The sequence below is a fragment of the Parasteatoda tepidariorum genome, chromosome 8, assembly GCF_043381705.1.
Source record: "Parasteatoda tepidariorum isolate YZ-2023 chromosome 8, CAS_Ptep_4.0, whole genome shotgun sequence".
Lineage (NCBI taxonomy): Eukaryota > Metazoa > Arthropoda > Arachnida > Araneae > Theridiidae > Parasteatoda > Parasteatoda tepidariorum.
Genome location: NC_092211.1, coordinates 6247112 through 6262460, shown reverse-complemented (window position 1 = coordinate 6262460; position 15349 = coordinate 6247112). Strand labels below are relative to the sequence as shown.

At 31.1% G+C, this 15349-nt stretch overlaps 3 protein-coding genes across 17 annotated transcripts in view; 1 reads left to right on the top strand and 2 right to left on the bottom strand.

Moving 5' to 3' along the window:
• The window catches only part of LOC107453540 (kinesin-like protein 64D), a 30325-nt gene extending 27140 nt beyond the window's left edge, over window positions 1-3185 (bottom strand). The window contains exons 1-2 of one of the 2 annotated variants that reach the window (XM_043046671.2): window positions 2669-3185; window positions 2433-2528 (exon numbers count right to left, since the gene is read on the bottom strand). In XM_043046671.2, the coding sequence (XP_042902605.1) occupies window positions 2433-2528; window positions 2669-2674 (102 nt within the window). In that variant the 5' untranslated portion in view covers window positions 2675-3185. The remainder of the gene's footprint in view (window positions 1-2432; window positions 2529-2668) is intronic. The other variant, XM_071184116.1, reaches the window with a different exon arrangement.
• Window positions 3186-3381: 196 nt separating this feature from the next.
• On the top strand, window positions 3382-4395 carry LOC107453541 (tenzing norgay). The gene has a single exon (XM_016070408.4). The coding sequence runs from the start codon at window positions 3520-3522 to the stop codon at window positions 4294-4296; it is 777 nt and encodes a 258-aa protein (XP_015925894.1). The 5' UTR covers window positions 3382-3519; the 3' UTR covers window positions 4297-4395.
• A 5500-nt stretch (window positions 4396-9895) lies between these two features.
• Window positions 9896-15349, bottom strand: part of LOC107453536 (nuclear exosome regulator NRDE2) — a 31038-nt gene continuing 25584 nt past the window's right edge. For 13 of the 14 annotated variants that reach the window (XR_011637422.1, XR_011637419.1, XR_011637421.1 and 10 more), the window contains one exon: window positions 12834-14834. Coding sequence is in view for 7 of the 14 variants with exons in the window: in XM_071184166.1 (XP_071040267.1) it covers window positions 14709-14834 (126 nt within the window). In the remaining 7 variants the exon portion in view is untranslated. Of the gene's footprint in view, window positions 11463-12833; window positions 14835-15349 lie in introns of those variants that run through there. The other variant, XM_071184164.1, reaches the window with a different exon arrangement.

The following is a 15349-nucleotide window of genomic DNA, read 5'->3' as shown; positions in this document are numbered from 1 at the left end:
ATCAAGTTAACATGTCTTATATGCTAGTGAATTGGAATTGTATTATGGTAGTGGTAGATAAGCTACAGTATTACCCCACCAGAATTATAGCTGTGATAGAATTCGATGACGGATACCATTAGTTGATTAAATGCTGTTTTGTGAGTGGCTGGGAGAGCTGTACTAAGATCACCGTGCTTTTGCTGATCGTGAGAGCTGTTTTAAGTTCACAGTCGTGGTTGCTCATGTGTTGCCATTAGCAGTCGAGTGTATGCAAGCCAACGTTGTGTGATCGAGATTGAGTAGCAACAGCTCAAGGAGGTGGATAATGTTGCAGTCACAAGTAGCAAGTCAACTTTTCCATGTGAACAGCCCATCGAAGTAGGCGTGTTCAAATCGAAGTGGGAGTTTCTGTCAAGGTAAGCGTGTTCATGTCACGTCCGAGTCACCAATGTAGAGATATATTCATCGACCATGTCAACCTTCCTCTATGAAAAGGTACTCCAGCATCAAGGTGACCATTCGTACTGATTTTACCAGTACAGTACTGGTTTTCAGGGCATAAGTCCTGGTTAGTCATTAAACAAAACCAGTACACGAAAAGTACTGGTTTCAGATTAGAAAACATTAAAACAAAAAAAGTAATAAAATAAAAATAATAAAATTAGAAAGAAAGTAATAATATTGATTCTAGTGAAGTATATTGTGAAAAATGTAGAAGTACGTTTTCTATTGCAAATAGTGGAAAAAGTGCCATATTATTTTGTATATATTGTAGAGGTCTTAAAAAAACATAATTTAGAAAGCAAGATATTTGGGTTTTGTGCAGACAACACCAACACTAACTTAGGAGGCATGCGAAGAGCGGGGAAAAATAATATTTTTACCAAGCTAAAATCTACTTTGGAAGGACGGGAGCTCGTGGGAATTGGTTGTGCTCAGCGCATATTTTAAACAACCTACAAACCGCGGCGGACTGCGTTCCAATTGATATACAAACTGCAATTACCAAGATTTAGTCTTACTTTTACATTTATACTGTGCGCCTCAGTGAATTAAAAGAATTTTGTAGACATAGAATATAAAAAAACTTTTGGGTTACAGTGCTACGCGGTGGTTAGCGTTACGACCAGACATTAAAAGCGTGTTGGAAATATTTCCTGCATCAAAATCGTATTTTGCGTCAAATGAAAAAACTCCGACAATTACTAAAAATTATTTTGAGAATCCTGAAACCGAATCTTGGCTTTTCTTTCTCCATAATGTGTCGTCAATGTTTCATAACACTATTTTAAAGATAGAAGGACAGGATATTTCTATGTTGAAAACAAATATCATTTATAAGGACCTTAAAACCAAAATTGCTGACAGGATAGCAAGTGTGTTTCTGCCTCTGCAAGTTTGACAAAATTTAAAAAGGTTAGAAGAAAACGGCTTAGTTAAATCGAATATTTTCAAAGAAAAAGTGGTGGAATTTTACAGCACATATTTTCAGTATCTGGAAGAATGGGAAGGCCATTTTGAGGGAATCGAGAAGTTTAATTGAATTACATTAGACATGAGACCTACGCATCAAATGGTTCAAGTATGCAGTGACTATTTAATTCAACATTATCCGGAAATAAATTTAATTGAAGATGAGCTCTTTGATGAAATCTGTTTCATTCAGCACTACACCACAGATGAGAAACTTGGGCATTGGAAACAAAATTGTGTTTCGGTATCAGATAGGTGGATTGACATTGTTATAAAGCCTTTAAAGAAAACGATGTGTCCAATAATATTGGCAAATTGGTAGAGTATTGCCTCTGTATGCCAGGAACTAATGCACCGCAAATTGGTAGAGTATTGCCTCTGTATGCCAGGAACTAATGCACCGACCGAGCAGGTTTTTTCTTTATTAAACAACATATGGACTAGCGAGAAACCCAATTGAAAGTGGAAACTTTGAAATCTTTGTTGATTCTCAAAAATAATTTAAATGCAACCTGTATGGAATTCTATGAAAATATACAGGAAAACAAAAATTTGTTAAAAGCAATTCATTCCTCAGAAAAATATAAAAAAACAAATTAAATTAAATAACTCCTTGTGTTTTATTATGTTATTATATTAGGTATGGCTTATCATGTTATGTTTTATTTTTATATTGTAAAATCATATTTTAGTTTTCACATTTCTTGCGTTTAAATAAACACAACATTTTTTGGTATCTAAAAGTTTTTTATTTATTTAGGTATACAGGTTGGCTGTTGGGTGAATTTTTCATAAAGAATTATAAAATTAATTAAGAATTATAAAATTTTTCATGTTGTCCTGGTTTCAGGTTAAAAAAAAATGAGAAGAATAGAGTTTGCCTTATATATTAGTGAATTGTAATTATGTTTTTGTTGTGGTAGATACACTACAAACACCTTCCACAAAAATAATAAAAATGAGTAAATATATCTTACCTCAACAATATTTTTGAAATGGCTATTTTTTTCATTTTCATTCATAGGACGACATCGTACAACAACTCTGATATTTTCAGCTTCTGGAGCTTCAACCTATAAAAATATGAACCACACATTACTTTTATAATATATCTGGAGGATATTTCTGAAAACTGGATTTCAATGAAAACCAATTTTTACGCAGGAGGAATTAAAAATTAGATACATAGACAAGAATCAAGATATTTGCTTACCGGCATATTATTTTTAGAATATTAAAGCAAACCAAACTTTACATCTAAAATGAAAATACAATTATTAATAACAAAAGAGAGGTTTGCATTTAAAACACCTGAGGCCTGAACTAACTGAAATCAATTATTTGTTAGTTGTTTCTCATGTACAGTTTTGTTTTATTGAGAAGATAAAATCAGTAGAATCGAATCGGTTGAATAAAACTTCGTTTTTAAATGTTTCTTTAAATAGTTGTTTGAATAGTATATTACAACCGAATCCGATCTTAAAGTTCATTCAGTTCAAAGATATTAACTTCAAATCAGTTGCTATGGGAACAAAAATAAGATTATTAATAAATTTGTTTCAGGTGGCCGAGTGGTTAGCGTGTCTGACTGAGGAGCCAATGGCCGCAGGTTCGAATCCTGGCATGGATGCTTCTTTCAGTCTTTTGTGTGAATGTAGCCCTATAAACGGGTTTGTGGTTGTGTTATGTGGGCGACACTACTCCACCACCGGGGTAACGAGAAGAGTGCCACAAGTTCCTGCCATTAAAAAAATAATAATAAATGAATAAATTTGTTTTATGATTTGCTTAAAGTGATTAAATTTTTCAGTGCTTTAAATTAAACTAAATCGGAGTGAAGAGTCTTAAAAAAGAAAAAACTCACATTATTGATATTTATAAAAGCTCTTATGAAGCAGAATTAAAAAGTTGAAAGCTATCACGATTAAACTGTAACTGGGCTCCCTTTTGTTTGTTATCTTTATATCGTCTGCTCGGTATTGAAATTATTAGGACTGTTTTCTTATCATTTACGCTTATTATTTGCTCTATATTTTAAAAATAAAATCATATATCCTTATCAACATGAAAGTATCTATTTTAGGAGCTCTTGATGACAATTATATGTACTTAATAATTGATGAAAGTACTGGAAAGGCAGCTATTGTCGACCCTGTGGAGCCCAATAAAGTGTTGAAGGCAGCAGACGATGCCAAAGTGGATCTCACGACGGTGCTCACTACTCACCATCACTGGGATCACGCGGGTGGAAATGCGGAATTAGTGAAACAGAAAAAAGGTTTGCAAGTCCTTGGCGGCGATGCTAATATCGATGGATTAACTGACAAAGTCTCTCACGGCGACGAATTTAAAATCGGAAACTTAAACGTGAAATGTCTGCTAACGCCGTGTCACACCAGAGGGCATGTCTGTTATTTTGTAGAAGACCCATCAGGAGGGGATCCAGCTGTTTTTACCGGAGACACGTTGTTTTATGCCGGTTGCGGAAAATTCTTCGAAGGTACTGCCGATCAAATGTACGAAGCGCTCGTTGTCATCCTCGGTGCACTGCCCGATCAAACGATGGTCTACTGCGGTCACGAGTACACTGCAAACAATCTTTTGTACGCACATCACGTTGAACCCGAAAATGAAGTCATTGAAAAAAGGCTAGAATGGGCGAAGACGAAGAAGGCTGCAGGTGAACCCACTGTTCCCTCAACTATCGGAGATGAGAAACTTTTGAATCCTTTTATGCGCGTCCTTCGGAATGAAGTCAAAAGGCACGCAAAGTTAGAAGATCCGGTGGCTGTGATGGACTTTCTCAGGAATGAAAAGAATCATTTCGCAAGACGCACTTAAAAAGGGATGTATTTCTTGAAAAAAAAAATTATTAATTGTTTATTCATATTTGTAGTTTTTTATGAAACATAATACTATTAAAAACAGTATTTAAAAATATTTTAGCAAAGTTTGTTTTATTTATTTGAATGTTACAATATATTCTTCAGCCCCGTGGCAGAATCGCAGTGACATTGTCGCAGAACTTTACAGAGTTCTTGCAGAAAGATTTTTCTTTTGAAGACTAAAAAATGTTTATTTATTATTTTTTTTACAGAAATTTTTGTAATATTTGAATCATGCATTTTGACACGCTCAATTTACACTGATAGTATTGTAAATCGATACAATGTCTCGATTGTATTCTCGGCAGTTTATGATTTTCACATGGTTTTTAAACATCCCAATATATTTCAAACAAGATGGAAAATTCGAATCGTGCATTTAAGTATTTATTTAAGGCAATAATTCTATGGAATTTTTGTTATTGATTTCTCCATAGTGTTTAAATCCGATATTATTTATAACAACAATCTAATCACAAAACACGCGTTTGAGGAGTCCGATTTACATGATAATCTTTTTTTCAGCAATTACTACTACATGTTTCATGATATTTAATATTTTTTTTTATTGTGATGATTATTTACAAAATGTGAAGAAGTAAATAATATGTGTATTTTCCTCCCAACAAAATGTGAGAATATCACCCATAATATTAAAATAAAAAATTATTACATGTTCAATTAAGAATTTTATTTTTTGCAAACACAGCATTTTTGTTATTTTAACATATATTTTGTATATATATATATTTGTTATGTATATGTTTGCTAGTATTAGGTATAAGTATCTTGCAGAAAGATATTAGTGATCCCTCGTTTTTCGCAGTTAATGGGGATCAGAACCTTCCGCAAAAGATGAAGAACTGCGAAGTAGGATTTGCCTAAGAGATAAATAAAGAAAAAATATGGAATCTTATTTATGAGCTAAAGAAATTGAATTTGAAATATGTACAATTTTTAATATCTCAAATTAAAATCTAGATCATTATGTCAAAAAATTAGATTCTATATTATTCCATGCTTATCTGGGCAGCTTCAGAAAAGTTTATGTACCAATATATTACAGCTCAANTCTATGCAGGATTGTAAACCTCCTGTGATTGGATGCTTCCATTCTGTTGAATACCTGGGGGGTCTGGTTCATGGTTGCCTAGGGAGAAAAAAATTGTGGTTTTAAAATTTTTGCTTCAGAGCACATATTTAAAATAATCAATAACTATTTTACGTATTTTTTAATCTGCAAACAATTTTAAATTGAATTTTTAGATATTATGCTGACAAACCAGCATACCCCCACTAAACTTTACTCTGGACAAGACTGAAATTTTTTTTATCATCAACTTGTCATTTGCATGAACTTTTCGTTTTTAAAAATAGTACATTGCAGCTACTTGGAATAAGATCCAAATTATTCGTTCATCTTCAGTTTCTTTATTTGGGAAGCAACTTTCTTTTGGGTTCTTTGATAGTTGATGAATCTTTGTTATGAATATATGAATTAAAATTTGATACTCAACTTCAGATTAATGAGAGAGAAAAAGATAAAGCGCACTTTTCCCTAGTTATCATATAATACTCAAAGGGTGCGTAGTCAGATTTTTCAACAAAAAATAAGCACCTTTTAAGTACTCTTTTTTAAGCACTTTCCAAAAAAAAAATTCATAATTAGGATCTGTGCAGTAATAAAAAAAAATTTCTATCGTTTAAAGTTCTTAATTTATTAACATAGAATAAATAAAATTCAAAAATATTTTCACAAACTTCACATAATCGTGATGAATTAACTAGTTTCTGATAAATATTGCAAAATTGTGAAAACCCCGCATTTTTGTAATTTAGAACAATCGACACGGTATAGGGAAAATCTCTTATTAAAAGACAGAAAATTAGGCACTTTTTACAAACCCCGAATAAAATAAGCACCTTTAAGGGCTTTTAAAAAATGCAAATAATATACAAAGGATGTTCATACGATATCAAAACCAAAAGAGCATTAAAATAGAGCAATTAAATAAAATCAGGGGATTGTTTTTGATTGCATGTTTAATAAATAAACTTTAGAGGGGGAAAAAACCCAATTAGATATTCAGTATCAGGACAGAATTTCCAGTAAGTTAGGATCGAAAATAAAAAAAATTTAAAAGATGCTGTAATTATTGTTCATTGTAAATGAGATTTGTTTTGATCATTAAAGGCTGCAAATAAAAGCTATAGAAGAAGAAACTGACTACAACTTCGTAGCTTAGTAATTATGAACCCAATCTAGAAGACAAGGGAACTCCTGGATCAAGTATTGGGAGAAATTTGCTTTAGTGAAAGACTTGAGAGGAAAACTATGAAAAACCTCCCTCAGTTAGCCCAACAACTGAGAACTCTTAACCCATGATCCATCTACTACTGAGGATATTTTATATCAGCACTGTGGTTGGTGTAAGGTGGATGCAGAATTCGTATTGACCAGCCATCACTGCGATTCGAACTTAGTTCACCTCAGTGTGAATCTATAAACTATTTACTGATGTTAGGTCTAACACTCTGAATCCTCAGGACTGTTCTGCAAAATAGTTTTTGGGAACTACTGCTTTATAAAATTGCATGTTTCCCATTAAAACCAAACACAACAATAAATTATTTTTATGCATGTATAGTAAATTTTAAATCTATTTTAAAAGCCATAATTTGTTACTAATGTAATTGAAGAACTCTTCACTTTTCTGGGGATAATGACTAAATGTGTGCTATAAGAACTTATCAAGAAAAAAAAAAGGTTTCTTCAAATATATATCTACATATTTAATATCCTGTCAAGTATTTTATTTGAGTATTTCCATAAGCTTAGGGAAACCTGAAATTGTCAGGAAATTTGATTTTGGGATAAAAAAAAAAAGTCAAGTAAGAATGCAATTTTAGGGCAAAATATAAAAACAAATCTTGCAACAAACTGAAATTAAACAAATTTTAAAATTGATGGTAACAATAAGTGGCTAATGAAGTTCAAAGTAAATTTGTCTAACATCTATTTTAATTATTTCTTTTAAAACTTTTGCTGCATTTTTAATAATTTATGAAGAATACTCTTTACCTAAAAATTTCTTGCTTTAAATTTTTCTCATATATAACCATATTCACAGTTTAATAATCATTAATGACAAATTTCAAAAAATTATGTCTTCATAAATTTAAATCAGTGATATTTTCAAAACATGAAATTCTAAAAAAATTATGTACATAAATGCAGCATAATTTAAATGAATGATTATGTATAAGTTTACCTTTTTCTCTAATTTAATTTATTATTCTACCCGACAAAAATATTTACAAATGAAAGAGATGCCAAGTATAAATTCTAGTTCTAATATTTTTAAATAAAATATACAAGAATTTCTACACATAAATGTGATTAATGATTTCCAGAAACTTCGGGATCGCGGTTAGTGAAAAATCCAGATTTTTCACTAACTATACTTGTTAAACAAACAATAACCCACTGAATCTACAACTATAGATTGCAAACTTTATCATCCTCCCAAACATCACCAAATCACTGGGATTAAGCCGTAATTTTGCATGTTGTGAAAAGCAGTTTTGATTATAGATTATGTTGATTAACAAATTTAAAGAAAAGTTCTGATGATAAAGAAACTGAATACATAAAAGAAGGTATTCTAATGCCACTCAACTTAGAAAATAACTTCCATTTTCCAAGAAAAAAAATATAAACATATGGGTGATTCTCACGAAATATGACAATTCGGACCAAACCATTTCTTCAAATTTAAAGTCGTCAAAATAATCTGACATTTTTTTTTGTATGCTTCTTTAGTTACACTTATTAATATCTTATAGACAGCAGTGTAGTTTATTGATATTTGCTCAGGAAAAAGAAATAGAATAGAAATTCACCGAATCTTGCATGCCAGGAAAATGACATATTAGCTTAGAAGTTTAAAAAACAGTCATTTTAAGTTAATAGTAAGTAACTCAACTAAAGCCTTTATGTTAGATGGACCATAAATTGCTTAAATTAATTCTTTTTATCCACTGTAGAAAGAATTAAAAAATTTTTTGCTGCTGATATGTACAGAATAAAATTATGTATAATAATCAATCAATAAATAAATAACTTTGATTACATCCAAGCATATTACAATTATACATTAACTTGGTATTAGGTTAATATTTGCTTTCCCTCCTTACAGTATTAGCAGTTAAAAAAATTTCTGGTAACACTTCAATATCCTGGCATTCATAAACCAGGAAAATGACAGCCAGGATAATGACAAATTCGCCATTTTATAGAGTATAACTTTACTTTAATTAAATATTTTGGCCTATGACGTTTATATTCTGTAGAAAACAACAGGATTTCTTAAAATAACTGAGATAAATCTATGTAGTTTATGTTATTAATGGTTTCAAGAAGCCGGGGAAATGACAACAAAAACCTACTCACCTTGAAAGAGTTTTTGAAATAGATTTTGAACCAGAAAATTGGTTCTTTATTCATGCAACAAGATATGTTCATATAGGAGGGCATCTAATCCATCTATTAACACAAGATATTGATTGCTGGCTCTATCTATTTTGGTTATAAACCACTAAATAAAAGTAGCCAGGAAAATGACAGATTTTCTTGGGACAAACAAATTATTGACAGAAAAAATTAATTAAATGTAAATAATACCCTCTGCGTATATTCTAGAAATGCTTACATCGGTTGAGATAAAAAAAATAGATATTGAAAAATTTGTAGGAAGTTTTGAGGCTAGTTATTATTGGAAACATTGTTTGGGACATGCCAGGAAAATGACATTTTGAAGTTCAATTAAATTTTTTAACTATACAAAACAGTCAATGCTAGTGCAAAGTCATTTTAAAATGCTAACAGCAATGCTATTTATTATTTTTTTAAAAAAAAAGTTCTTTTAGTATTATAGTATTAGATCTTGGAGCAAGGGACAGTAAATTGTCATATTTCGTGAGAATCACCCATATACAAGGTGTGTAGCCAGACTTTTCAACAAAAAATAAGCACCTTTTAAAGCACTCAAATTTTTTTTTAAATCACTCCCCCCTCCAAAAAAAAAAAAAAATTTAGGATCTGTGCAGTAATAAAAATTACTTTCGTTCATTAAAAATAAAATAATTGTCTATTAAAATTAAATAACATTATTTTATTGTTTAAAGTTCTAAATTTAAAAACATAAAATAATTTTTTTTTCTCCAAAAACTTCACATAAACATGATAAAATAAATTTCTGATTTCTGATAAATATCGAAGAGAAATTGTGAAAAATCATGTATTTTTTATAATTTAGAACGACAATCAACACAGCAAAGAAAAAAAATCTCATTTTAAAAGATAGAAAATTAAGCCCTTTTTACGAACAACGAATAAAAAAAAGCATCTTTAAGGGCTTTTAAAAAATGCAAATAAACATAAGCACTTTTAAAAAATGCTACACTCCCTCCTATAAACACAGATTTTTTATAATAGATAAACATGTTAAATTTTACACAAAAATGATAACTAGTTTCATGTTTTTTCTTTAAAAAAAAAAAAACTTTCTTTAAATTGGTGAACTCATTTTTCGAAAAATAATTTATATCAAACACAAACAATTTTATGTACATTACATATACAAAGAATATACAGATGCTAAGTTCTTCCTTGTTTTGGTGACAGTTGGAAAAAAAAAATACAATTATTTCTTATGAACACAATCTTTCCTTGCAGTCAAATAATAAAACTCATTATTTCCATAACACATCTACTGTGAAATTAAAAAAAATATATATATTGCAATGTAGTTGTTGTCATAGGCTCAACCATTAAGGAAAAGGGTGTGATTGTCCTTGACTTCCAGTGGCGCCATCTATGGCCAAGAATTCCACTTCTGCCAACCCAGTGTATAGGGCAGACCCATTCATACATCCAAAGATCATAATTTTGACCTGAACCAGCGAACGATCAATCTCCAATTCAGTACCCCCAGCTGCATAATTTGTTATGAGACTATGGAGGACTTTGTAACCCGATAGATTAAACAGGAACTAGTCACCATTTACTACACGAGAAGTCTTTAGTCGGCTGGATTAGAACCCTCGTTCTCGCGAATATGTGTCCAGCACCTTGTCAGCCAGGCTATCCTGGCCCAATTATCGCAATGACTTTCTTTTCTTTATGCTTTGTGTACTTCATTTTAAATTGAAAACTAAAATAAACTAAAAAATCTTTTTTTTTTAACTGTTTCCCTGACTATCCCGAGTGGTATGCACGTATTGCAAATATTTATTATCTCGAGTAAACTCGGGTATAGCAAAGTTTGTCAATGCGTTTTGTTTTATTACGTTTTTATTCGACCAGAAGCGAAACAAAAAATAATAATCTACTGTGATTGGAAAAGTGCCAATTTTTTTGGGGAGTTTTGCTATTTGTGGGACTTCAGACAGTTGTATACACGATGGTTGATGAATTTACAGCGGAAAAAAGAGTTAAAAAAGTGCCGTTCGCGAGCGAAAGTAATGCAGATGATTTTTCAGATGCTGAAGATGTGAACCTATACAAAGACTCATATTTAACTTTTTTCATTCGACCGACATCATTTGGGACAGTAAACTGAGGGTAAATTAAATATTTTATTACGCATAAAAAATTAAAATGTCAACTTAGAACGTGTGTATTATGTTTTGTTTTAGTTCCTCGCATTTATTAACGAAATAAAAAAAAAATATGCTGATTTTTAACATTTTCTTTTCAAAAAAATTGTTAAGGAAAGCGGTTAACTCAAAAATTTTGCGATAAAAATTTTAATGTTTTGAAACAGAGCATCATCATTTGAGTTTAGAGCTTCAAAGGCATTGATTAGACTGCATTTATTAGCATACTTAAAATGTACAGAAGCATAATAGCTGGTGATTAGTTTTTTATTAATGTTATGAACTTAATTAACAAAAAATCTTACAAAATTACAAAAAACCAAAATAAAATATGCATCACTGAACACAGTGTTCTATGAGCAAAATCACTTCCTCTAGAGGTGTATGAATTCTCATTTGTTTTTCAGCCATGATATTCAGTGCTTGTTTCAAGTCATCTTGAACTCCATCCAGAACTAAATCCTAATAAAATGTAATTTTATTTATAATTATGAGTCAGAGTATTTGCATAAAATATATTGTTTGAATTTGAGAACAAGAAAAAAATATATTTAGTGGAAAATATTAAGTTTTAATATATTTTAATAAATATAATATTTATATACATGTACCTAAGAAAAAGTAGCTTTTTTCTTATATCACAAATTTCAATATCATTGAAGCAATTTGTGATTATGGCAGCACTTCACAACAGCATGAAAAAAAAACTACTCAGGTCATGTGTGGGGAATGATTAGTTATCGACAATGTCACCCTTCATCTATGAAAAGGTACCCCAACATAGAATCGAGTTAACATGTCTTATATACTAGGGAGTTGGGATTATATTTTTGTAGTGGTACATACACTACAGTACTCCGTCATCAGAATTATATCCGTGATAGTAATCTATAAACGGATACCACAAGTTGACTTGTGAGAGGTCGGGAGAGTTGTATTAAGATCACTGTACTTTTGCTGATCGTGAGAACTGTATTTTAACGGTCGTGGTCGCTCTCGTGTTGCCATTAGCAGTCGAGTCGAGACTGAGTAGCAACAGTGCAAGGTGGATAATGTCGAAGACACAACTAGCACGTCAACTGTTAAATGTGGATCGGCCATCAAAGTAGGCGTGTTCAGATAGAAGTCGGCGTTACTGTCAAGATAGACTTGCTCAAACCTGACTACCGACCTCCAAAGTACCCCTCCATAGAATCAAGTTAACTTGTCTTATAAACTAGTGAATGGGAATTATATTTTTGTAGTGGTAGATACACTACACACGTAAAAAGATTATTACCCCCAAAAAAACTAGTCGACAGAAAGTTCGAATTTTAAAATGATTTTACGAATAATTTTATTACCCTTTATACAAGTGTCACTCTTGAATCAACAGTACTTTGCCAATTTCGTAAAACAGATTTTTCTGGATAAAATATACTAAGATCAATACATGTTATTAGACAATACGAAAAACAAAACAAAGAAACAATAATATACATCAATTTTCACACAATAACCTTTTGTTTTTGGTGAAAAAANAGTTCTTCCTTGTTTTGGTGACAGTTGGAAAAAAAAAATACAATTATTTCTTATGAACACAATCTTTCCTTGCAGTCAAATAATAAAACTCATTATTTCCATAACACATCTACTTAGAAATTAAAAAAAAAAAAAAAATTTGCAATGTAGTTATGGAGAAGGATTATTCAGGGTGCCAATTTAAGTGGTGATGGATATTCAGGTGGTTGGAGTTAGTATTGGTATAGTATAGTGGGCCAGTTGAAGAATACTGACAAATTGAAGATTGCGATGAAAACAGAAGGGTGATGAAAAGAATACTTGAACCGGATCAGAACTAATAAAAAAGCTTTTATTTAGTAGTATATTTGCAGAGCTCGAGTTACAAAATATAAATATCATTCATAAGAATTTCAGTTGAATAAGTTTTGCATAATAATATTAATAAGGACAGGCCATGGGAGATAAATCCCCCACAACCTGCCTAATCAAAAGCCAAATTAAAAAGTACGTGTAATTTGTTCCCAACGGACACAGAAGCATGGGTAGGAGATCCAAAATTGGCGATTTAATAAATTATAATACAGCCAAAACAAAGCCAACCAGCATATCAATATTGGGTTTAAAATAATACCTTGGCGATCACGAGTCGCCAATAAATTTATGAGAATTATTACAACCATGCAACAGAAACATTTTTGCGGTTAGAAATTAGAATAAAAAGTTATAAACAGATTTTTGTTTTCGTTTAGAGGCGACAGTGAATTAATAAGTCTGCATTAGTAATGAAATAAAAAGTATCCGTTACATTGATCTATAAGCAAAGAATAAATATTTTGTGTTCGTTTTAAGAAGATTAAGCCTTTGATTTATTTTAAATCTAATTCCATTAATAAAAATAAGCTTAAGTAATCAAAGATATTTAAAAGGATAGGAAATAAATATGTAATGCCAATTGTGGCATCACAGTAGTTGTTGTTGTAGGCTCAACTATTAAGGCTAAGGTTGTGATTGTTCTTGACTTCCAGTGGTGCCATCTATGGCCAAGAATTCCACTTCTGCCAACCCAGTTTATAGGGCAGACCCATTCATACATCCAAAGATCATAATTTTGACCTGAACCAGCGAAAGATCAATCTCCAATTCAGTACCCCCAGCTGCATAATTTGTTATGAGATTATGGAGGACTTTGTAATCCGATAGATTAAACATGAACTAGTCACCATTTACTACACGAGAAGTCTTTAGTCGGCTGGATTAGAACTCTCGATCTCGCGAATGTGTGTCCAGCGCCTTGTCAACCAGGCTAAACTGGCCCAATTATTGCAATGACTTTCTTTTCTTTATGCTTTGTGTACTTCATTTTAAATTGAACTAAATAACTAATAACTAAACTTTAATAATTAAACTTTTTTTAACTAGAATAAACTAAAAAATCTTTTTTTTTTAACTGTTTCCCTGACTATCCTGAGTGGTATGCATGTAGTGCAAATATTTATTTTCCTGAGTAAACTCGGGTATAGCAGAGTGCAGAGTTCGTCAATGCATTTTATTTTATCACGTTTTTATTCAGCCAGAAGCAAAACAAAAAATAATAATCTACTGTGATTGGAAAAGTGCCAATTTTCTTGGGGAGTTTTGCTATTTGTAGGACTTCAGACAGTTGTACAGACGATGGTTGATGAATTTACATCGTAAAAAATAGTAAAAAAAAAGTGCCGTTCGCGAGCGAAAGTAATGCAGATGATTTTTCAGATGCTGAAGATGTGAACCTATACAAAGACTCATATTTAACTTTTTTCATTCGACCGACATCATTTGGGACAGTAAACTGAGGGTAAATTAAATATTTTATTACGCATAAAAAATTAAAATGTCAACTTAGAACGTGTGTATTATGTTTTGTTTTAGTTCCTCGCATTTATTAACGAAATAAAAAAAAAATATGCTGATTTTTAACATTTTCTTTTCAAAAAAATTGTTAAGGAAAGCGGTTAACTCAAAAATTTTGCGATAAAAATTTTAATGTTTTGAAACAGAGCATCATCATTTGAGTTTAGAGCTTCAAAGGCATTGATTAGACTGCATTTATTAGCATACTTAAAATGTACAGAAGCATAATAGCTGGTGATTAGTTTTTTATTAATGTTATGAACTTAATTAACAAAAAATCTTACAAAATTACAAAAAACCAAAATAAAATATGCATCACTGAACACAGTGTTCTATGAGCAAAATCACTTCCTCTAGAGGTGTATGAATTCTCATTTGTTTTTCAGCCATGATATTCAGTGCTTGTTTCAAGTCACCTTGAACTCCATCCAGAACTAAATCCTAATAAAATATAATTTTATTTATAATTATGAGTCAGAGTATTTGCATAAAATATATTGTTTGAATTTGAGAAAAAGAAAAAATACTTAGTGGAAAATATTAAGTTTTAATATACTTTAATAAATATAATATTCATTATTAATACACATGCACCTAAGAAAAAGTAGCTTTTTTCTTATATCACTAATTTCAATATCATTGAAGCAATTTGTGATTATGGCAGCATTTCACAACAGCATGAAAAAAAATCACTTGTGTCATGTGTGGGGAGTGATTAGTTATCGACAATGTCAACCTTCATCTATGAAAAGGTACCCCAACATAGAATCGAGTTAACATGTCTTATATACTAGGGAATTGGGATTATATTTTTGTAGTGGTACATACACTACAGTACCCCCTCACCAGAATTATATCTGTGATAGTATTCTATGAATGGATACCACAAGTTGATTTGTGAGAGGCTGGGAGAGTTGTATTAAGATCACCGTACTTTTGCTGATCGTGAGAACTGT